Below are 26,062 nucleotides of genomic sequence, written 5' to 3' on the forward strand. Positions count from 1 at the left end.
GTTATATGGCACCATCTATCACTTGTTTAATTGTTATATGACACCATTTATCACTTGTTCAATTGTTATCACACCATAACCAGTGATCATCAGATTGATATCAAAACAAAAGATCATATATACATAGGTTTGGTAAAGCATCAATTGTTATCACACTAATTATTATCAGTTGTTTAGTTTTTATTAATCCATAACAAGTGGTCACTACTTGATATCAAAACTTAAAGATCATAGTTATAAGTTCATTGAAACTAAAGCATACATTAAAGAGCCTAATACATCCCACTAATACATTCCTACACCTAGAGACCTAACAATAAAATATAGATACCCTAACGCCAGTAACAAGACAAAGATGATGATGTTCTTCAAAGCGTTCTTTACTTGAAGATCTTCAACGTATAATCTAAGCCTTTTTGAATAACACAAAGAACAAAAAGGTCCAGGAATAGTGATCACGACACGATCACAGAAGGGCAGGTCACTCCAACGAAGAAAATTTTGACATCTTGAATCCTGTAGAAATATGAAATTTAAGAAATCGGCAAATGAAGATGAAAAGTGGAATTAAATTAGGGTTCTTACAAATCGGACACACAAGCATGAACTACATGAGCATATCGCCATAACGATGAAGATGAAGGTGGTTTGGAACGAGGGAAAGGGAGATAGGAGATATATACACTAATACTATTTAGTAAATTTAGTAAAGAGTAGTAAATAATAAATCTAAAAAGAAAAGGTATATATTCAATTATTCATGCATGCATGACTACTACAAAATCGTGAGCATGACCTCTAAATATAACCTTACACTTAAAAGTTAAATGAGTCACTAGGAAAAGCAACAAAGTCGGAAAATTATACTACTTTGAACAATTCCTAGCCATTGCAACTCCGAGTCCATAGTTATCTCATTTCTTATATAACACACACTCTCTCATTAACTCCAACCATTAGCCTCACCTCTGTAATTTCTTTAATTTGGAGCAATATTATGGCTGCTGCTTCTTCAACATTCCCTCTCAAAGATGAGCTCGATATCGTCATACCCACCATTCGCAACCTCGAGTTTCTCGAGATGTGGAGACCCTTCTTCCAACCCTATCATTTGATCATTGTTCAAGATGGTGATCCGTCTAGGTCCATCAAGGTCCCTGATGGCTTTGATTACGACCTTTACAATCGCAATGATATTAACAAGATCTTGGGTCCCAAAGCTTCGTGTATCTCGTTTAAGGATTCGGCTTGTCGGTGCTTCGGTTACATGGTTTCCAAGAAGAAGTATATCTTCACCATTGATGATGATTGCTTTGTGAGTTTTTTTATTTTTCGTTTCTTTTTTCTTTTATATATTAGAGATCCATCAACATGCATGGTTGTTTTATGGATACAATAATATGTAGTGTAAATATCCAATAGAAAACATTTCGGTTTTTTTAAACACTAACGCGGGCATATGTTTGATAAGCAGGTTACATAACACGACCCATTTAATATGATCAAATACATGCAGTTTTATAACACGAAAGACACGACACATTTAACATGAGTATGTATAAGCAATTTGATGATATAAATACCATGATACGTTTAGCATGATACACAAAACATGGTTAATAATAAGACATGTGAACGGCGACTTGCTTGTATTTAGGCTACCGCACTCTCCAAATTAAAATTAATGTCGACGTTTAATTATAATATATTTAACTGCAGCATATTAATCATATATGAAACTATAAAAATTATGTCATTCTAATAAAGGGTTCATAAGCGTGTCATGTTGATGTTTTAACCAACTTAAAATGATAAGTGAAATGAGTTATACGTGTCATAAGCGAGTTAAGCAGGTTGAACCCATTTATTGACGTTTTTAACATGTCATTAGCGCTCAAACACTAATCCGTTTAATTTCATATCGAGCTAAATGAGTCATGTCATAATTTATCAACCCTATGATGTTTTGAAATTGCTCTGGTTTTGACAATGATGATAGGTTGCAAAGGACCCAACCGGGAAGGACATAGATGCACTTAGACAACACATCAACAACCTCCTTAATCCTTCAACTCCCTATTTCTTCAACACCCTTTACGACCCATTCTCAGACGGTGCAGATTTCGTTCGTGGCTACCCATTTAGCCTCCGCGAAGGTGTTCCAACCGCCGTGTCTCACGGTCTTTGGCTCAATATCCCAGACTATGATGCACCAACACAACTAGTCAAACCCCGAGAAAGAAACACAAGGTGCATTATTAAACCGCTACAAAACCAAGTTCAATGGTTTCATATATAATCTTATATTTTGTGTTTGTAGGTATGTTGATGCAGTCATGACACTCCCAAAGGGCGTTCTCTTCCCTATGTGTGGAATGAACCTCGCATTTGACCGGAGCCTTATTGGTCCAGCTATGTACTTCGGACTCATGGGTGACGGTCAGCCCATTGGCCGTTATGATGACATGTGGGCTGGCTGGTGTGTTAAGGTACTTACTAGACAAATTTTTAAACCAAATTAGACCTATTGCCTTTTGGTCACTTCAGTTTACTAAGCATGTGACGATTTTGAAGGTTATATGCGACCATTTGGGGCTCGGAATCAAGACGGGTTTGCCGTACATTTGGCACAGCAAGGCAAGCAATCCATTTGTGAACCTCAAAAAAGAATACAAAGGCATAGATGAAGGTATTTCAGCTAGACGTGAAGAGTGCGTTCCTTAACGGTAAAGTCGATGAGGTTGTGTACGTTGAGCAACCTCCGGGTTTTCCTGACCCAGACTTTCCTGATCACGTTTACAAGTTAAGTAAAGCACTGTATGGACTACATCAGGCCCCTCGTGCCTGGTACTCAACACTATCCGATTACTTGCTTGAGAATGAGTTTGAAAGGGGTAAGATTGATAGCACTTTGTTCTTTAAGAGAAAAGGGAGCGACTTTCTACTGGTGCAAGTCTACGTGGACGACATCATCTTTGCTGCATCAAAAGTCGCCATGTGTCAGGAGTTTGAGGCCGTCATGAAAAAGAAGTTTGAAATGAGTGCTATGGGTGAACTAACTTTCTTTTTAGGATTGCAGGTTGATCAGAAGATAGATGGGATGTTCATTCATCAGACTAAGTATGTCAATGATGTTCTCAAACGCTTCAAGATGGAGGACAGTACTCCATTTGATACTCCAGTCTGCGTCAACTATAAATTGGGTGCTGATTCAGACAACGATGCAGACGTGGACCCAACCCAATATCGGGCAATAATAGGTTCTTTAATGTACTTAACTGCTTCTAGGCCTGATATTATGTTTGCAGTTTGTCTTTGTGCTCGCTTTCAGGCAAACCCAAAGGAATCTCACTTGAAGGGTGCGAAGAGGATTTTGCGCTATCTCAAAGGCAAACCTAAGCTGGGGTTGTGGTACACGAGAGGAGGAGACTTGGAGTTGGTCGCCTACACAGATTCTGATTATGGAGGGTGCAATCAGAATCGGAAGTCAACAACAGGTGGATGTCAGTTTCTTGGAGGCAGAATAGTGTCATGGCAATGCAAGAAGCAGACCTCAGTCGCCATTTCAACCTGTGAAGCAGAATACATGGCAGCATCCAACTGCTGCTCCCAGGTTCTTTGGATTCAACAACAGTTGCGCGATTATGGTCTGAATTTCACTCATACTCCTATCTGCATTGATAACACTGCTGCTATCTCAGTAACTAACAATCCCGTAAAGCACAGTAAAACTAAACACATTGACATCCGTCATCATTTTATACGGGATTGTGCTGAGAAGAAACTGATTGTGCTCGAAAAGGTTGATACGTTAGATAATTTCGCTGACTTGTTTACTAAAGCGTTTGACAAAACTAGATTTCAAAACCTTGTTGAGCTGAATAGGATGATCAATCCCGAGTAACCGTGCTTTTTGCTCTTTTTAAAAAAAAAAAAAAAAAAACGTCATTATCGCTTAGAATTATGTCGGTTGCCTCAGTTTGAAGGACATATCTTCGGATAAGTTTGGTCCTCATTTCTACTTGTAGAATATGAGGATAGCCATTAACCGGATGACTGAAAGTGACCGGGGCGGTTTATGATGTGTTTTTATTCTCTCGCTGAAAATTAGTCGTTCATACTTAAGTTAGAAGGACACATACTCGTATGTGGTCGGTCCAGCTGATCCATTGGATCTTCAGGATAGCCGTTTACCTGAAGACTTAGACTTGATCGGGCGATTGAAGTTAAAAATTTTTTTTTGGGAGATGAAATTATTTTTCAAGTCTACTACTTCGTAAGAAGTTCGTTTACTATGTTTAACAGAAAATTGATCCAACCTTGAAAAGTGATAGATTTACTGATTCTGTGTGCTTAACTAGTGAAGTTATTAGGCCTAAAAGGCTTTAGAACAGTCATTGTATGTCATGGTAGATTTTTATGGTGCGTAAAAGTAGAAGTGATACTAACTAAATCTACTCGATTTTACGTTGAAACTCCTTAAGAGTTGTGCATGTCTTCATATATATCTTTCCGAATGATAGGCAGAAAAGCGATTACCCAGTCATACACGAGCCCGTGAGTGTTCTGATTCCCGTGAAGATAGCGTGTCAAGACACTGCAGTGATCCAGATTCGGGACTTGCAGTTGTTTACTACTCTGAAGTTGTGTACATACTTAAAAAAATGTGTGTTATTGAGACATTCTAGAGTTCATAATACTTATACTTCTCAATCAAGACGTAAGAAAGAGAACGGGAAGCAGAGTTTAATGATCGAAGAATACTTACTATTTAATCAGACACTACGGGTCGAGGTCAACTCGGGGTGACTTGGGGAAAGCCAAATACGCTTTGAGAATAGATAGGAGGCATCATAATCTCTGAGTTGTTGCCCACTTAAGTTTTGAGCTTAATTGAACCTAACCCGTATCACAGAAACGATGAAAACCATTTTAAGTTATTTACCTGCTTACAACCTGTTTCTTTATGTCATAATAGCATAACTTGGTAAATACTGGCATGAAGGATGCTTGCGTGAAAACTCGAACAGATACACGAACGTAAAAATCCATTTGAACGGATAGCACTGGGACAATGTATCTCTTGTACCGATTTGCATGACTCTGCACAAAGATTATAAAAACACAAAACATATATAAGACCATTTTAATTTCTTTGTTATTTTATTAAGAAATACGATATATGAAGTACCTCAATGCATGCAAGGACAATCCGCAAGGCCATTTCATGACAGTATTTTCCTCTCAAAGGGTATGAACCGTATCTAGCAACGATTTTAGCATTAGATAAGGGCATAAATGTCTTTTAACAATCAGGTATTTCAAAAGGCAAAAAGAATATAAAATCACACTTTGAATAACAGACTTCTCCATTGCTACCACATAAAACTGCCATATCTGTTGCGGTGCACATAAGCAACCCGCCATCTGCAATTGACTGAACCGCAGAGTCCAGGAACACCGAGGGTGAACCATACGGATCAAGATCAACCTGAAAACAAATTAATTATTATTTCTGGTTATGAACTTATAATAATATATTTGATTAATTATATTATAACCACGTATCCATACCACATCGAATTCCTTAGGATGAGTGAGCATATAAACTCGAGCATCAGCAAGATCTGATTCCACTTTCTCACTCGCAACCGAACCGTTAAACTTTATGTTTCTTCTGCAAGCTTCAACAGATGCTGCACGAAACCAATAATAAATATCAATATGCAAAATGCACAATGATTAATCTCAAAAAACAAAATAACAACAACAATGCACCTTTATCATTATCTAATGCTACAACTTGTCCAATCCCGTCCACTTCGCGTGCATATCTGAGAGCTCTTAGTCCCGAAGCTGACAAAGCCTATCAATCCAAAGTTAACCTTACATTAATATTTCTTAAATATCAAAATATTAAAAGAAAGAAAAACGATTAGAACCTCGAGAACCCATGGCGGTTTTAGTTCTGGGTTTTTTCTCTCTAGTGGTTTCTCGGGTTCGTCACCATTGTTACACGGTTCACCTTCGGGTATCTCTTTTAAAGATTCACCTTCACCATTGGAGATTCCATTAGAATCATGGTTTTCTGGTACCTTTGACGCTTTATTCATCTTTTTAGATATATATGCATCGTGTTCTTCTTTCCGTTTTTTAATAAATATCCTCAGTACCGCAATTGACATGTCTCTATTATTGACGTGATATTCAGATATATGTGACGTTAGAACTTATCAATAATGATACAATTCTGAATAATCAAGTCTAAAGTATCTATATTATGGTGTTCACAAATCAAATATATGCAGTTTCTAGTGTTTAGGTAAAAAAGTTAAACAAATTCTATATATCCAATTACTTGGGGGTGAAATAATCATTTTAAAAGAAGCTGTAATAAAAAATGAACTGATAATCAAATGTTTGTACCAAATAAACAGGAACTATATTTTGAAATCAAATGTTTGTACCTCTCTTAAGTACAATCACTGTTGTAAAAATCAGTAATCGGCGAGTGACCGATTCAATTTCAGCTAATCGGACCCAATAACCGGCAGTCGGTCAAAGCCGATCCAAATTGGTCAAACTTCAATCAAAGTCTGTCAAAAGTAGTCTAAATTGATCAAAATCTTTGAAGTATTTGAAAACTCAATATTATTAATCCAATGCGTTTGAAAAATTATATAAAAAATTTTGAAAAATTGTGTGTGTGTGTGGTTTATATAATTTTTAAATACAACATACAAAACTCCAATCCGATTAATCCCTATTGATCACTAGTGGTTAAAAAGGTAACAACTTGTACCAAATTAATGATTCTTGAATTCATAAAAATCATACATTCTAAAAAAAGAAAACAACCCTAGTAGCCATTGATGTACCAAATCCAGCAATTGTGCAGCTACCATCAAAACAAGCATTCCCAGTTCACATATTAACTTAACCAATAAAAGAAGTTAAATTTAAACATAATACACCATACCCACAAGACACAACATCAAATTTCAACAATACGTGATGAATTGGGTAAAAGATGAACCTGGGCTTTATTGTAGAAGACTTCATTCTTCTTGTGCATTAAAATCTCAGCTTCACCTTCTTTGATAACGGTGTAGTCACTCAGATCAAAAGGCGGCTGGTGGATGGTTGTTTCTTCCCCTGTGTTTGTCTCCTCGACGCTGCTACCCATTTTTAATAATAATAATAATAATAATAATAATAATAATAATAAGATTCTTCTTGTAGTTGCGGCGGCGGCGGGAGGTGGTGGTGGTTTAACGACGGCAGGTGATGCTGAAAGATATTTATAAGATGTTATTATGAAAGGGTAGAGTTTATGATAGAAATAAAGAGAAAGAGAAGCATTCAAGTTGAGCAGCTTATAAAGCATCTGCAAAATGCAAACCCTATTTTACAATTTTCCAAATAGTTTTTTTTTCTCAGAGTATTATTAATTGGGGAAAGAAAATCATATTTAAAATATTTTAATAGAGTCACCTAAAAAGTTAATTTTTAGGTTTATTTAAAATTTAGGCCCAATTACAAATTTTGTCCTTTAAAAAAAGCCAAATTACGGTTCGTGTCCTTTTTTTAGTTTCCTTGCAGGCGGTGTCCTTTAAACATTTTTTTCCTACACGTTATGTCCTTTACGCTAACTGGGTTAGAAAAACTCAGTTAAATACCCTCACATGAGACGCATGTGAGGGCATATTGGTCTTTTCGTCTACACCTGCAAAAATTTTGTATAAGACTATCTTTCTTCCAGAAGCCATCCACCACCACCAAACCCACCATCAACACCCACCTTCACATCACCGTTCAACCTCCAGTAACCACCATCATTCCGGCCACCAAAGCCCAACTCTACAACCACTCTCGTCCCGTCTACCGTCCTCAACACCGCCGCAATCGTTCCATCTGCTGCTCATAGCTGTCTCTGGATCACCTTCACCGTCATTATCCTACTACTCATCGCCGCTGCAACATCCTCAACCACGTCTACCGTCCTCAACCACGTATTGTCATTCCACGTGTCACAATTTAGCTTATCTCCATCCAAAAACTCAACACCAAATTCAAATTCACTATCACCGCTCGAAACCCTAACAAGAAGACCCGTTCTCCTACGATCCGGTCACCGTATCGTTCGATTCCAACGGCGTGGACGTCGCGACGGGACGGTTTTGGCGTTCAAGAGTAAGAAGGTCCCGATTAGGGTTACGTGTACCGGCATAAAGGCGGCGCCGCCGGAGTGTAATGTGGATCCCGGAGTGTAATTTCAACCTTCAATCCCGGGGAAGACGATGAGGACGGCGGATGGGGAGTGTAATGTGGATCCCGTTGAAACCCAGATAGGCCGTTACGATTCCTACGAGTTTGAACCAAATCTCGCCGGAGAATATTACGCTGACGAGTTCGATAGTTTGGCCGAGGTGTACGGCCAGGTTTTGGTTTGATTTGAATTTGGATTGAGGAATGGGGAGATGGTTGGGTTTTGGTTTGATTTGAATTTGGGATGATAATGGATTTGCAGGTTTTGGGGTTGGTGTTAGGTTTTGGGATTTTGTAAGTTATAAATTTGCAGTACAGACGAAAAGACAAAAATGCCCTCATATGCGCCTCATGTGAGGGTATTTAACTGAGTTTTTCTAACCCAGTTAGCGTAAAGGACATAACGTGTAGGAAAAAAATGTCGTTAAAGGACATCGCCTGCAAGGAAACTTAAAAAAGGACACGAACCGTAATTTGGCTTTTTTTAAAGGACAAAATTTGTAATTCTGTCTAAAATTTATCATATACCTATATATATATATATATATATATATATATATATATATATATATATATATATATATATATATATATATATATATATATATATATATATATATATATATATATAGGGGATGGTTATTTTAAGAACCATTGTGAGTTTTAAAAACTTTAAGAACTCAATTTTGAACCACACATTTAATTAAATGGATTGAAATATGTCATTAAATCTGGCAAAAAAGTCAGTATTAGAGAGAATAAATATGTAAGTAGTTACACTAACTTTTACGTCTGTTACACATGTGTAAAAAGTCGACTCGGTGCGTAAAAAAATTTCTGTAATTTTTTTACGTGTATGTAACTTACATATATTACGCATGTGTAAAAAAAATCGAAAAAAAAAATCGTTACGCTGAGTTCTTTCGTGTTCTTAAAACTCAAAGTGGTTCTCAAAAGAAATCAATCATATATATATATATATAGGTAGGATTGATTTCTTTTGAGAACCACTTTGAGTTTTAAGAACTCGAAATAACTCAACGTAACAAATTTTTTTTCGAATCTTTTTTACACATGCGTAATATGTAAGTGTAAGCGATGTACAAAAAATTACGGTATATATATAGGTAGGATTGATTTCTTTTGAGAACCACTTTGAGTTTTAAGAACTCGAAAGAACTCAACGTAACAATTTTATTTTTCGAATCTTTTTTTACACATGCGTAATACGTAAGTGTAAGTGATGTACAAAAAATTACGGTATATTTTTACACACCGAATCAAATTTTTACACATGTGTAACTAACGTTTAAACTTGTGTAATTATCAAAAATATTTATTATCTCTCATACTTCATTTTTTAATTAAATTTTATCTCAGCCACATATTTCGTAACATTTAATTAAATGTGTGGTTCAAAATTGAGTTCTTAAAGTTCTTAAAACTCACCATGGTTCTTAAAATAACCCTCCCCTATATATATATATATACTAATTAGCTTTAGAGCCCGTGTAACACACGGGTTGATCTAAATAATTAAGTTACAAATAAAACAATACATAATGTATATAGAAAAAATATATTACATCTATGCTTGTATCATTATACATAAATTGATTTAATTTATATCATACGGGGGAGTACTCAGTCTAGGCGGGATGTACTCGGGGAGTACTCGGACATGGTATTTTATAAAAATATTCATATTTTGGAGATTATATATATGTCAATTATGAAAAGTTTACTAAATATTTTACAAAATACAAATGAAAATTACAAAAACAATCAATAATACATACATATTAGTTCAAGAACATGTCTCAATTGATGAAAGATGTACCTAAATTGTACTTAAATAAGATGTTTGCGAGTTTAGAACTTCGAATCGGATGATAACAATGGTGGTTGCAAGTTTAGAACATAAATTAGGCTGCGTCTTAGTGTGAAAAGGAAAAAAAAAGCAGTGGTAAGCTCTTTCAGAAATTGAGTTTTTATAGTAAAAGTTAAAAATTTGTTAAGACCGAGTTGGACCGCCTAGCCCGAGTAGAGCCGCCTAGGTCCGAGTTGGCCTGCCTAGGACCGAGTTGGACCGCCTAGTGCCGATTCCGAGTTTTTTGACCTTGGAGAAGAAAAGCGGTGCAGTGAAGTGCCGAGTAGCGCCTAGGCGCCGAGTACTCGGCCGCCTATGCCGAGTTTTACAACACTGATGCTGACACAAATGTTTCTAAAAATATTGATAAAAAGTTAGAAGTATTGATAGTTATGTTAAAAAAAATTCAATGTGCAAAATCCCGAATCTTTGGACTATTTCTAAAAATTTCACTAATAATAAATTCGAAACTCGGTCACATTTAAAATTCTAACTTTTATTTGTTTTACATTTTCAAGTCAAAACTTTGAATCCGTAACAAGTTTGACGTTAAATCTATTTGCATTCTCAAAATTTTAAAAATATTCATATTACCCATTTTTTACACGTAACCAAGCCAAATGCTGTTAATTTCTACCAAACGATCTATTTATCAACATTTAACCCGTAACAAAAAAATTTAAGTTTCAACAAAAACTCGAAGCAATCATTGATAAAAAAAACCCAAGAAACTAAATATGATAAAATTTATTATATTTGAAAGTGATTGGTATATACTATACTTATAATTTAACACATACATGTATAGTAACTAAATTAACCGAAAAATTAAATAGATAGATTTAAATCATATATTTTTAATTTATAAATTTATATGAAAATGTACAAAAAAACAAATAGATAAATGGATTTATTTTTAAAAAATGGATCAACTTTTAAGCATATCTTTATAGTTTAATGATTAAAAAAATTACTTTGTAAATTGAAAGCATATTAGTGTTTTTTTTTAATTTGCAAATCTTCAACAATATACATAGTATAATATGTTAATGATAATATTTAAAATTATATTCTTTTCAATATTTAATAAACATGGTTTTGTTTTAGATATTTGGATTCTTGAGTTTTTAAACCAAGGAAAGAAAAGGAAAGGAGAGGGAATGATAAGAAAGGGAAGGGAATGGAAGGAAATTTTTTTTAATTAGGTGTGCTCTTGAGTTGGAATGAAATTAGAGGAAAAGAAAGGATAACTATGTTAAAAAATAGTTATCTTTAGTAATCATTCCATTTTTGAGAAGATAACTTATTGAGAAAATACATTAATTTAATTCATCCTAACTCCTCCTACTCTTTTCCTTTCCATCCTAAAAAAAACCTCAAGAACACTCATTTTTTAACTATTCTTAGTTTTCCATTCCTTTCCCTCTTTTAAAAAAACTCAAGAACAGGGCGCAAGTATGTTGTGAAATATATGCTAACAATGTACATTAGTATAATATGTAAATATTTATTTGTATAAAAGTGTATAGATATAATACAAATGGAGTTTAAAGAAAAGTGAATAATTTAATTAGGAAACAAGATCAAATACATTTTATTTTAACATGAAAACAGTGAGAACTAATTTGCTGTTATTATTAGGTTTATTTTTATATGTGTTTACTGTTATTTTTTGTTCGTATTTGCTAATTATCGATTATGAGACGTTATAAGCATTTGTTGATTTATATTTTGATGTTATTATTAATTTTTTATTTTGTTGCTATAAGTATTTGTTGGTATTTGCTGTCATTATTTCGTTCTTGATTTTAATTCTTTTGTTGTAATTTTTAGGTTATTTTCTTTGTTATTACAAATCATTGTTTATGTATATTGGTATTGTAGTTGGTATTGTTTCTTACGTTCTTATTTTCTTAAGAATTTGTAATATTTCCTACATTCTCATGTTAAGATTAAAATGCACATGAACATTTCCCATTTAATTAGATATAATAAAAATGGAGTGTAAAGGGAAAGTGAATAATTATTGATATGTGCCATATATTAGTTTTAGAGGGAAAAAATTATAAGGATTAACCAAAAACTGATGGGTGTCACAATTATTTACTTTATTAGAATAGATATAGATATATATATATATATAGCAAATGAATCAAACTAACATTGTTCCTGAAAAACTTGTAGTTCTCCAATATTTGTTATAAGAAAAATCTGCAATTTGCCTCTCTGGTTTATATCGTCGCTGGATGGATAAACCACTGAAAAAGAATTTGCGAACTTTGCGCCTCTGCAAAATTTTGGCGGGGCAATTTGTGCCCTTCCTTCAGTTGACCAAGCGTTGACCTGTTAAAAAAATGTTGAAATTACATTTTTACTCCTAAACCTTTAATTCGTTTTAAAAATAATTATCCAAAACCATGTAAATGTCGGGATTCGAACCCGAGACCTCCGGTTAACAACTCACCAAAACTACCAGTTGAACTAAGTTAATGTTTGATATAACTATGCAACATAAACTATATATTATCACTTTTATCATCTTCATCTTCTGTCACACCCCCATCTTAGGCCTAGGAGTGCGACTCGATAGTTGGTACCACATTTGTAAATAAATCAGAGTTACGGGTTATTAGCGGAAGGCTTTATAAAACATGTGGATTTAAGTTAATATTTACATTACAAAAGATGGAACGAGAGTTCCATTTACTTGTTTTACAAAAACTATCATATTTTAATATTTAAACAAAATTATCCGAGCCATCGGATTCTTGAGCCCTTCGTCCTTCAAGCTCTATTCTTGGTTACCTGCAAAATGTTATAAAAAAATACGTCAACAATGATTGTTGGTGAATATGCTGACGCAAAAATATTCTCCTTTACTTTGTTACCCCTCGAGGGTTACGCAAGCCTTGGCCCATCTTGGCTTAGGAATAACAAAGTTAAAACCATATCATTATAAATTCGAGTCTCTACACTAGGTCACCCCAGCAAAACACCGCAACGTTTCGACGTACTTAGGTGCCATAAATATACACAAGGTCATTCTCACTCGAACATACTTTGGTTCGGCCCATCGTGGCTGGAGGTCGTGACCAGGCGTGGTGCGATGTGCCCACCGCATTTAACCACATATGTAAGGATCCAGACAAACGTATACTACAGCCTGAGGTCTAGGCTTTTACTCTTATTTACAATGTTTTTAGAGATATTTAATCTCATGTAAAGTTTTACACATAACACATTTGTTTGTTTGAAAACAAGTTTATAAAAGTGGGGCGTATTCACCTTTGATCGGGATTGGTTTCCAACACCGTCCTTGCGTCTCTTTCTTGTTATCTCGCACCTATAGTACGAGTATAACTATTTGTTAGTCGGATATAAAATCTGGCTTAAGACCTTTAGTCTTTATTTTATCTCGATGAACCTTTAGTTCATTTCTCATTTACTTGAAAACCTTTAGTTCAAAAGTATTATTTATAAACCTTTAGCTTATTATAAAAACCCTACGTTTCTTTTTCTTTAAGAAATGTATTCTTTTCTTTATTATTTAAGATTACTCATTATACTTAAATAATAATAATAGTTATAACAAAGAATTCGTATAACACTCAAATATATATATACACAATTCTTTTCTTTGTTTCCTTTCTTTGTTATATCATTATTCTCGAGGTATATAATTTCGACTTAGGGCATTAAGCCTTTAATATTATATTATATACATTTGACATTACGCCTAACCTTGTTGGCGTTTTGGGAACTCTAAGGATTTGAGCAGCACTCCTTTGCCACTTGATCAACACTTCTTTACGTCCACGAATCACTCGTCGGCACGCTTCTCGGGCACCAACACTTCACGTCATGCACTCCAAAATGATCGTCGGGACGTCGGTACGGAATCACCTTCTTGATATACACGTCGTCGGAGAATGGTACGCTTATCGAGGTAGGGTACGGAAAATGAGGATTTGGGCACGTTTATCGAGATGGATCAAAGGCACGATTTTCGAGGTGTAGTAAGATGTTTAGAGAGAGATATATATGCTGAATTAGGTGTGAGATTATGAAGACCCGGACCTTGCTATTAATAGGCATTTTCTGGTGTCCCATCGCGGTACGCGATGGGATCCTGTTCACCCGTCGCGTAGCGTGACTTAGGTCTGGTGAGTCACAAAGTAGGTATGCCACGTGGCAGACGGTGTGCCACGTGTTGACACGTGGCAGATGGTGTGCCACGTGTCGACACATGACGACCGTTGTGCCACGTGTGGACACGTGGTGAAAATGTGTCAGGAGTGTCAGGCCACGTCATCGCGGTACGCGATGACGTAGGCTCAACAGCGATCGCATATCGTTGTTGACCTCTTCTAGAAACTTTGACCAAGCCCTATCGCGGTACGCGATGGGCTTGTCTTTTGTCCCGTCGCGTAGCGTGATAGGACAAAAGAACAGAATTTTTATTTTCATCCTTGGAATTTGGATTTTGGCAGATTTGGTCTATTAACTTTGAAAAGTTGACATTTTTGGCTCAAAATTTCCGTGATGTTACATATTCCCCAATTATAATTAGGATTCCTAATGTTTTATCCGTGACCCATTTACCCATCCATCTTCATCTTCATTATCACATTTCTGAAATGAAGAACCCTAAAATCTAACCTAATTCATCCATCTTCATCTTCATTTTTATCTTCACCAATTCATCCAAACCAACCCACCAAATATCTAACCCAAAAATCCAAACATACAGCCACTACCGCCTGCCGTGGACGGAATCCATGGCGGCGGTGGTTGCCGTCGCAGCGGCGTGATGGCCGAAAAACGAGATGACTGGAAAAACGCGATGGCCGGAATCCATGGCGGCGGCGGGGTGCCGGAAGTTAGGGGTTTTGATCGGAATGATTTATGGGTGTGGTTGTTGAATTATTGAAGCGATTGGTGGTGGGATTTGAGAGATTTAAGGGTTTTAGTGATGAAATCTATGGTTTGAGGATTTGAGAGATTTGATTACTTGTGCATGAAACTGATGATGAAGATGATGATATTAAGAGGGATTACTTGGTGGTGGGTTTAAGGATTTGAGGTTGATGACGATGATGATGAACTGCTGATGATGATGAGGAAGATGAACTGCTGTTAATATGTTAATATGTTGTTGTTCATATGCTACTGCTGTTGGTATATGAATATAATATATGAATATAATATATTAATATTATTATATAATAATGATAATATAACATATTAGTATTAGTATATAATAATATAAATGTAGCTTCTGTTGCTACGACTATTATTGTTATTATTATTATTATTATATTATTATTATATAATAATATTACTATTATTATTATATTTATAATTTATTAGAAGAAAATTATTAAAATACCCTTAATATGTTGGTGTTATTACTAAAATACCAACGGTCAACTGACGGCAGGAGTCAGAAGAACCCGCCGGAGACACACATGGAGTCAAAGTTTGCAAATTCTTTTTCAGTGGTTTATCCATCCAGCGACGATATAAACCAGGGAGGCAAATTGCAGATTTCTCTTGTTATAAAAAAATAATAGAAACTTCATTTGAATGATTTGGATTGGAGGTTCTGCAATTAAAATAAAAGTATACATCGAAATATTTAGGAAAGATAATCCAAATATATATTTCCGTATAGCATGAAATTATATTTAAGAACAAGTATTATAGCTCACATGTATATTTTAAAAATAATTCAAATTTATATGCATATATTTTTTAATTTTGGTATCAAATTATATTTAATATTCTTAAAAATAAACATTAACCATCACTTATTAATTTCAAATCCCATCATTTTGGTAGTATATTTTGGTTGATGAATGGATTTATTTACCTAGAATGAATGATAGAAAATATTAAGATGTTTGGAGGGAAAAATAGATCAAGAAAGAATATGGGCTTGATACATCATCATCAGTATTTTATTTTATTAGAAGAGTAGGATTTAGAAGTAACAGGTACTTACATATTTCTACTGTATTAGAGCTACAATTTCTAATGCTATTGGTACAAGTCTGTATAAGCTCACAAATGTTGCCACGTTTCATATACTTTTTCCTCTGTTTCCCTAATAATCCACCGGCCAATTCAGGTCCTCTTCTTCAGTTACCATCCTCTTTTTCTTCTTCTAATCACCGTTGCCATCACCACAATTTTCTTCCTTCCTCTTTGATTTTTTCATCGTTAATCACATTCCTAAATCACGCAACCATCATCGAACGAGGCAATGTTGAGGCGGAACGACGTTCAAGTAAATCATTTTTGTTGAGTTAGAGTTTAGGGTTCAACTCATATCTATTTATGTTTTGGGATTCTTGGTTTTCAAACTAGCTAGGGCTCCTGTGTAATTGTTGATTGCTTTGATTTTGGGGTTTTTGAGTGGACTTGACAGAATGCTATCCTATGTAATGTAATGGCTTCCAACTTTGTTTAATCAAACCTCATATGACTTAGAGTGCTAGAATTTTGATTTGAATTAGGGCTTGGTAGCTTAACAAAGACAATGAGTTAGTTTTAAATACACACACTGTAATTTTTTACAAGTTTGCGGAATTCTTGGTATTGTTGCTGTACCGACGCTTGATTACCACATATCAGTTTTTCTTACCTATACATTCAATAAGTTAAGGAAAAGATAAAATAATCACATATTACAACCATTCAATCGAAAAACAAGTAAGAGAAAATAAGGTAAAGATGTTCCACCTGCAGGTGATTGGTCTGTAATGAATTCAAGCAACGAATATTGACACTTTTAATGCAATATATATATATATATATATATATATATATATATATATATATATATATATATATATTAATTGTCAAGGTCGGTTCAACTCACAAATGACTACTGTACTACCTATACATTTTATACTGCACCTGGTACAAGTGTTATTAACATTAGATTTTCTTCACGTGTCCGTCTGTTTCATCACAGGTGTAGAGAGAGAAAGAAACTGAAACATTTTTCTCTGAAATCGACGGTGAAATCCAGAAGAGCGGCTGACAAAATCTTCTTCGCGGGAGGGGTTCTTCTTTCAACTTTCAACCAAACCTTCTTTCAACTTTGCTTCGATTAATTAACATTCTGGTAGGATGTTTTGTTCCCATATAATCATTACCTTTCAATTCTATAGAATTCAATTTCTAGGTTTGGACTTCTTTTAGATATATCATTTGGAGTTCATCTATTACGTATCTATTTCAAATACAGAACTGAACCTAGAGCCTCATTTAAATTATATAATGGTTTTGATATTTTAAACTATAGATCTTACCTGGTAATTCTCAGTGGATTTTCAAGGCATTCATGGTGATCATATTACATTTTTAAGCATGGAAAGTACAAAATTGGGGTGGTGGTGGTGGATGTGCTAACATAGGGATAAGTAAATGGTACCGAACCCGTACCTTACCGAATCGGGTACCATCCATACTGATTCGGTACCAACTTTTTGAGGATTTTGGATATGTTTGGTATCGGTATTTACCAAGTTTTTGCCTACGATAATGGTACCGAACCAAGCATCTTGGGTATCGGTTCCAAGTTTTTAAGAAAATCATGATACGAAAATTCGTGATCGGGCCGCCTATGCTAATAAGATAGCTACATCAGTATGTTTAGCTATTACAATTTAAGGGTGGCCAATTTAATTATTGAAGTCAAGATTAATGTTTACTATTTTACTAACCTTACTAACAGTTGGATATGATTTGGTTTCTTAGTTAACAGGAACGTTGCTGTAAAAATTGACGACAAGAAACAATATTTGATTGAGGTACCTTTAATTTCTTCAACTACTTTGATTTTGTTTGATTTGATAAAGACTTTGACTTTTGTTTGGTAAATTTTCTAGGACACGTGTGAAGATTAATATGCTATCATAATTTGGTATGTGTCTGCATATCAAAATTATTTGAGATCATTAATTTAACTTTCTATGAAATTTGATATGTAGGTTAAGATGGATGATACTTTAATTACTTCTTAGGAATCTTTATTGGATATTGACTTTTGTGGTGGCAGACATTAACATGCAGTTGTCGAGTATGTCGAAGATATTTATGCTAATTATAGAACTATTGAGGTAAATGGTTCCTTAAATCTTTAAAAGTCAAAACATCTAAAATTTGAGTTTTTAAATTGTTTAGAATGATTTTACATAAAATATTGATTTCATTAGTGTTGTGAAAAAACAATGCAGATGGCAACATGGGTCAACAAAAACGCAAAGAAAGCAGATGGAATTATATTGGTATTTCTTGTCATGCTTTAAGTTCAATTGAATATCATGTATGTTTTAGATTTAAATAATAAATACATTTGCAGGCCTAGCAGCTGATTGGAAGCAAGAAGGCACTAAAGGCTATTGGAAGGGTAAATTGCTCAGCTGCTCTTATATTTCTCAAATGTAAAACTCCGTATGTGAAAGTTAGGTTTCTATGTTTTCACCGGCAAGATAGTAACTTTAAGTAACAAAAACAATAACTGGTAGTGGCACGCCCGCACAGCGAAGCGCGGGTAAACCAGCTAGTTTAAGTTAAATCAAATTCAAAAAACACCAAGTAAGTAGAAACAAGATTCATGTATATTGATTGTCTAATAAATAGCGAAGTATAAGAGTGAAAGGAACTCATGAGGATTATACATGCACCGGTTAATCATGTACTACCGCCTCATTTCTACTCTTAATTACCCATAAATCACAAAATTACTGGCACCGGCTACCCACAAGTATCCTAAAACTTTATTAATTCATTTTAAATCTTCAACTGTCACAAGTGCGGAAGTTGGAGGTAGCAGATTTGAGAATGCTACGTTGGATGTGTCAGAACACAAGGTTAGACCGAATTACAAACGTTGTGTTTCGTGAGAGATTAGGGGTGGCGAACATAGCAGACAAGATAAGAGAGTGGAGATTGAGATGGTTTGGACATGTGAAGAGAAGACAGACGACGAATCCTGTTAAATCCGTAGAAAACATTACTATAGAGGGGAGGAGGGGTAGAGGACGACCGAAAGACAGTGATGTGACCCATCGAGTTCAGGTGTAATATTCGGCCCCTCGCACCACCAATATTGTCCGCTCTGCCCACGAAGAGCTCACGGATTTGTTTTTGGTTGCCCAAAACGCGTTGGTGATTGAAGAGGCAAGACATTTACTTATGAACCAAGGATTTCTCTTGTCCACGGCCGATGTGGGATAGCCTAATCGTGGGACGATGTTGTGTTTGTCAAGGGTGTTACAGACAACCCCCCTTTGGACTCATCGTCCACGATGAGGCGTGTCCCATCATCCAGAACAGCACAAGAGTGGCTCTGATACCACCTGTAACACCCCGGCCTCTCGTAACACCAATATTGTCCGCTCTGCCCACGAAGAGCTCATAGATTTGTTTTTGGTTGCCCAAAACGCGTTGGTGATTGAAGAGGCGGGATATTTACTTATGAACAAAGGACCTCTCTTGTCCACGGCCGATGTGAGATTTGCCTAAGAGTGGGACGATGTTGTGTTTGCCAAGGGTGTTACAGACAACCCCCCTTTGGACTCATCGTCCTCGATGAGGAGTGTCCCATCATCCCGAATGGCACAAGAGTGGCTTTGATACCACCTGTAACATCCGGCCCCTCGCACCACCAATATTATCCGCTCTTCCCACGAAGAGCTCACAGATTTGTTTTTGGTTGCCCAAAACGCGTTGGTGATTGAAGAGGCAAGACATTTACTTATGAACCAAGGATCTCTCTTGTCCACGGCCGATGTGGGATAGCCTAAGAGTGGGACGATGTTGTGTTTGTCAAGGGTGTTACAGACAACCCCCCTTTGGACTCATCGTCCTCGATGAGGCGTGTCCCATCATCCCGAACGGCACAAGAGTGGCTCTGATACTACCCTGTCGCACCACCAATATTGTCCGCTCTTCCCACGAAGAGCTCACGGATTTGTTTTTGGTTGCCCAAAACGTGTTGGTGATTGAAGAGGCAAGACATTTACTTATGAACCAAGGATCTCTCTTGTCCACGGCCGATGTGGGATAGCCTAAGAGTGGGACGATGTTGTGTTTGTCAAGGGTGTTACAGACAACCCCCCTTTGGACTCATCGTCCTCGATGAGGCGTGTCCCATCATCCCGAACGGCACAAGAGTGGCTCTGATACTACACTGTCACACCACCAATATTGTCCGCTCTTCCTACGAAGAGCTCACGGATTTGTTTTTGGTTGCCCAAAACGTGTTGGTGATTGAAGAGGCAAGACATTTACTTATGAACCAATGATCTCTCTTGTCCACGGCCGACGTGGGATAGCCTAAGAGTGGGACGATGTTGTTTTTGTCAAGGGTGTTACATCAGGTAGGATGGTGTAGATGGAAAGCAGCCACAAGTATATTGTGCGACAAAATTTTCCCAACTAAACTAAAGGGGAAATTTTATCGGGTGGCAGTTAGACCGACAATGCTATATGAAACAGATTGTTGGCCATCAAGAAGGCACAAGTGCAAAAGATTGAGGTAGCAGAAATTAGAATGCTACGTTGGATGTGTGGGTACACAAGGTTAGATCGAATTACAAACGTTGTGTTTCGGGAGAGATTAGTGGTGGCGAACATAGCAGACAAGATAAGAGAGTGGAGATTGAGATGGTTTGGACATGTGAAGAAAAGACATACGACGAATCATGTTAGATCTATAGAAAACATTACTATAGAGGGGAGGAGGGGTAGAGGACGACCAAAATTGACTTGGGACGAGAGGATTAGGCGTGATTTGATAGACCTAAACCTCTCCGAGGACATGGTGGAGGATATGAATTTTTGAAGAAGTAGAATTAAAGTTAAGGATTTTTATAAAGAAATGAATACCTTAGGGCTTATATTTCCCTTTTATTGGTCACACACCAGAATGGTATTCTCTTTACATGTATATAGTATTTGAGTTATTATTATTACTGTTATTATTATTAGTATTATTAATATTTATATATTATTGTTGCACTTTGATTTTCTTTGTATTGCTCCAAAAACATATATATTTTAGAGCTGAGGGTCTCTCTGAAAGCCACCTCCTTATCCCTTTGGATAGAGGTACAGTGTGCCTACATCCCACCCTCCCCAGACCCTACTTATAGCCAGGGTCGGCCCAATAGGTTAAGTGGGCTAAGCAAGGGCTTGAGGCCCCCATTTTAAAAAAAAAAATTATATCTTGTAAACAATAATAATGGCCGCTGTCTGTTAGGTTTAATGGAGAAACAGAAATGGCGTACGGCGCACGCCTGATGAAGAACTACTAGAGATTCACTAACCAAAGATGGAGGGATTGGACAACAACAACACCCCATTAAATCATAAGGGTAATTTTTTTTGTTATTATCACCAATTAATTGATCTAAATCTCTAATCAACTAGTATAAACTAACCCTTGATGCCGATTAATCCATCAGACATACAACAATCTGTTACTGACGGACTCTGGCGAATTCGAAATCCCCATACAACATCGACTGTGAGCCCGTGACGACTGACGAAACAGACAATCGGCTGGCCTCTGTGCAACCAGTTACCGCAATCAGTTACTGACAACTTCCTAAGCTTTCTGGCTTCTGCAATCAGTAAACCAATCGGCTAGTTTTAAACTTTTAATTCAGCCTGATTATTGCCCTATTGTTTGTTTGCTTGTTTAGATTTTTAATTGTTTTGACGGTTTACTGTTGAGGTTAATTTTAGATTTCAGCCTATTGCCCTATTAGCCTACTTGACATTTGTGCTTAATTGTGTATTTGTATTAGAATAGAATTTGACTTAATGTCACACCGACACCGAACATACGAATGCGGTTATGCAAAAAAACAAAAAAGACTTAAAAGGGAGGCTTTAGTTCAATCACAAAAAGGAGCTATTTTAAAATGTTTCACATCCCCAAAAACTTCAAACAATGAATATACAAATGACGATCATTCAATAGATAATGACTTTACAAATGACGAACAATATATAAGTAATGAAGTTACAAATGACGAACAACCTACAAATAATGAGCCTACAATTGATGAGTTAACAAGTGACGATGAACCTATAAATGATGATAAACTTCCAAATGAGAATGAAGCTAAAGAACCTCCAAATATTGTTGACCCAAGTCAATGGAATAATATCAATAGTAATTTAAGGGATCTAATTGTAGAAAAAGGCCCGGTAAAAATTTATGGTTACAAATTTCCAAAAGATGAATATTCAAGAAGCTTTAATACTTCTCTTTATATCCGAAAGTTACCAAATGGAGAAAAAATAGAAAGAAAATGGTTGGTTTATTCTATAGAACAAGATAGAGCATTTAGTTTTTGTTGTAAGTTATTCAATGTGAATCAATGTATAAGTAAATTAGCATATGAAGGTAGTAATGATTGGAGAAATCTTAGTGCCAAATTAAAAGAACATGAATTAGGTAATGCGCATATTGTCAATATGAGAACATGGATGGAATTAGAGATAAGATTGGCGAAAAATAAAAACAATTGATAAACAAACTCAAGATCAAATAAATAAAGATAAAGAACATTGGAGAAACGTGCTAATAAGAATACTTACCGTTGTAAAGAGTTTTGGTAAAAAGAATATAGCATTTCGTGGGAAGAATGAAAAAAATTATGAAGAAAATAATGGTAATTTTTTTAGCTATTATCGAGATGATTGCGGAATTTGATCCAATAATGCAAGAACATATTTGACGCATAAAAGACAATGAAATTCATAATCATTACCTTGGACACAAAATGCAAAACGAATTGATTTGTTTGTTAGCAAATGAAATAAAAACTAAAATTATTAAAGAGGTTAAGGAAGCTAAATATTTTTCAGTTATACTTGATTGCACTCCCGATGTAAGTCACAAAGAACAAATGCCCATTGTCTTACGATGTGTAGATGTTTCATCAACTCCTATTCAAGTTAATGAATATTTTATAGGATTTTTAATAGTAGATGATACAAGTGGTAAAGGCCTTTTTGATGCTATTGTTAAAGAAATTAGTAATCTAGGGCTTGATGTAAATGATATTAGAGGACAAGGTTATGATAATGGATCGAATATGAAGGGAAAACATCAAGGCGTGCAAAAACGATTGTTAGATATTAACCCTAGAGCATTTTACACACCATGTGGTTGTCATAATTTAAATTTAGTAATTTCTGATATGGCTATCTCTTGTAACAATGCTGAGGATTTTTTTGGTGTATTACAACGTGTTTATTGTTTGTTCGCATCATCCACTAAAAGATGGAATATTTTACTAGATAATGTAAAACATTTAACTCTTAAACCATTATCACAAACACGATGGGAAAGTCGATTAGAAAGTATTAAAGCAATTAGGTTTCAAGCTTCGCAAATAAGAGAAGCACTATTGGATTTATATGAGGATAGTACTGATCTTAAAACTAAAGATGATGCTAAAAATTTAGCTACGGTACATTTTGAAAATTTTGAATTTTTATTAGCGATGATTATTTGGTATGATATTCTGTTTGCTATTAATATAGTTAGTAAAAACTTGCAAGCAAAAGATATGTGTATTGATGATGCTATAAAACAACTAAATGAACTTATTTGTCTTTTTAAAACTTATAGAGAGGAGGGATTTGAAAAGGCCATGACCGCAACTAAACAAATATGTCTAGATGGTGGTATTGAACCTGTTTTTCGTGAGAAACATATTATTCGTAGAAATAAAAAGTTTGATCAAAATACTGATAATGAAACTTTAAAAACTCCTATCGAATGTTTTAGGACTGATTATTTCTTATACATAGTAGATCAAGCTATATCTTCACTCACAAGTAGATTTAATCAATTTAAAGAGTTTGAAACTATTTTAGGTTTTTTGTTTAGTATAGAAAAGTTAAAATCGTTCGATGAAGAAATTTTAAAAAGAAGTGTATTAATCTTGAGAATTTTTTGAAACATGATGACAAGGTAGACATTGATGGTTTAGATTTATTTCAAAAACTAAAAATGCTAAGGGATATGATAGATATAGAATCTGACACACCTATAAACATATTAAATTATATTAAAAAGTTTGATTCTTTAGTGAATGCTTATATTGCTTATAGAATTGTGTTAACTATTCATGTGACCGTTGCTTCTGCAGAACGTGGTTTTTCTAAATTAAAGTTGATAAAAACTTATTTAAGATCTACAATGTCACAAGAAAGGTTAAATGGTTTAGCTCTTTTGTCTATTGAGAAGACCTTTATAGGAGAAATTGATTATGATTATTTCATTAAACAATTTGCATCTACTAAAGCTAGAAAAATAAATTTCATATAAATATTTTTTTTTACCGACCCGAAATAACTTAAAATTTTTTTATTAACTCCGCCGACTATAAACGTTTGGTTTATTATTGCCGGTCCCAAGCCCGGATAAAGGAGGAGGGTTTATACTTAAAAATTTTGGAAAAGAAAAGCCCCGACTTGATAGTTAGCTTGAGGCCTCTAAAAACCTTGGGTCGTCACTGCTTATAGTTTTGCTGTTAGTGGGACTTCACTGGGTATGATTGATTGATTGATTGAATTGTCAACAATGAATCAATTTTGTGTGACAAACATTTGTCATGGAATGAAGTCATGCACCTTACCCATATAGGGTAGGGTGGTGTTTTCATGTGGTGATGGTGAATCAATGGTGGAATAAAGTGGATTCAAACTTTTTCAAAATCTCATGAAGGAGACAAAAGCATGGTAAACATCACGAAGAAAATTGTTTCAATGAGATGATTTTGGTATCAAAACTCACGGATCAGACGGATTTTCGTGAAATATCACAGTTGGGGTCAGGCATCATACACGTGACATAATATTACTGGCTAGCGTAAACTCACGGCACAAACCCAAATGTCACAGCTCCGTGAGTTTTGGGAGAGACATTTTAGGAAAGTTTTCAAAAATAAGGTTAAATATGAAATCTCTCATTATAAAAAGATTATTTTAAGAATTTTCTTAATATGGTTTGGAAAAAAGATATGAATGCTCTAACTTCTCTAACTCATGGTTCTATTTTTTAGAATGTGATGTGAAGGTAAATTAAGTGTTTTTATTGGAATTTTTTTATATAATTTAAAGATAGATGATTTTAGAAAATGAAATGTTAGTAAGACACTTAGGAAATTTGATTATCATTGTGTAAAGTTACCCCTTACAAAAATATGAATTTATATTAAGCAAAACTATAAAATTAAAATACTGATTAATTTTCTTGCCCTATAGTATTTTCTCTCACAAGTCTCACATGCATACTAAAAATCAAGAATACACACAAATAAGATACATAAATATGCATCAATGCATGGATAACATAAAGTAGATGTGATTCAACGACAGAACATTCACTTTATTAGTGAGAAGTAAGGGGTTTAAATCTTACTATCATCAATTTATATGGGAGATATGAGGAATGACCCTGGCTTGCCAGGGTTCGAGTCCTGATCTCACCCGGTTTTACCGGCTCCTCGCTGTCGTGTCATTTGGCGGGCGTGGGGGTCGGGTTTTATCCGTGGAATTCCTCAATAGGTGGACCGCTAGGAGCTTCGTCCGTCCAGACTCGTGGCCGGCTCGGGCTACCTTTAGCCAATGGAGGCCGCGTACGAAGTACCCAGCATCACCTAGTTGGTCGTTCCAAAAAAAAATCAATGCATGTATAACAATTCTATACAAGACATAAAATTTTCAAATATTCTGAAAACATCAAAATATAATTTCAATATATCATATGCTCAGTACGAATATAGTATCTCAAATAGTTTAATATACACGTGTGCATTGAGAAATGTTAATATATTTTTAGGTTTGGTGAACAAGTTTATTTAAAAAATTAACAAAAATACAAGT

At 35.2% G+C, this 26,062-nt stretch overlaps 2 protein-coding genes and 1 long non-coding RNA gene across 3 annotated transcripts; 2 read left to right on the plus strand and 1 right to left on the minus strand.

The window, feature by feature from the left end:
* Positions 1 to 769: 769 nt before the first annotated feature.
* Positions 770 to 2,553, plus strand: LOC143561975 (UDP-arabinopyranose mutase 3-like). The gene is made up of 3 exons (XM_077049915.1): positions 770 to 1,315; positions 2,000 to 2,250; positions 2,321 to 2,553. The coding sequence occupies exons 1-3, from the start codon at positions 998 to 1,000 to the stop codon at positions 2,520 to 2,522; spliced, it is 771 nt and encodes a 256-aa protein (XP_076906030.1). The 5' UTR covers positions 770 to 997; the 3' UTR covers positions 2,523 to 2,553.
* A 2,388-nt stretch (positions 2,554 to 4,941) lies between these two features.
* LOC143561990 (tRNA (guanine(26)-N(2))-dimethyltransferase 2-like) lies at positions 4,942 to 6,185 on the minus strand. The gene is made up of 6 exons (XM_077049925.1): positions 5,943 to 6,185; positions 5,779 to 5,866; positions 5,575 to 5,696; positions 5,352 to 5,491; positions 5,192 to 5,264; positions 4,942 to 5,103 (listed from the first exon to the last, which is right to left on the minus strand). The coding sequence occupies exons 1-6, from the start codon at positions 6,183 to 6,185 to the stop codon at positions 4,942 to 4,944; spliced, it is 828 nt and encodes a 275-aa protein (XP_076906040.1).
* Positions 6,186 to 18,109: 11,924 nt separating this feature from the next.
* LOC143561976 (uncharacterized) lies at positions 18,110 to 18,686 on the plus strand. The gene is made up of 3 exons (XR_013140399.1): positions 18,110 to 18,267; positions 18,385 to 18,435; positions 18,510 to 18,686. It is a non-coding gene; the product is annotated as an uncharacterized LOC143561976 (long non-coding RNA).
* Positions 18,687 to 26,062: the final 7,376 nt, after the last annotated feature.

This window comes from Bidens hawaiensis, unplaced genomic scaffold, assembly GCF_021521415.1.
Source record: "Bidens hawaiensis isolate Kalapana, Puna unplaced genomic scaffold, B.hawaiensis_p1.1 tig00020892_1, whole genome shotgun sequence".
NCBI lineage: Eukaryota > Viridiplantae > Streptophyta > Magnoliopsida > Asterales > Asteraceae > Bidens > Bidens hawaiensis.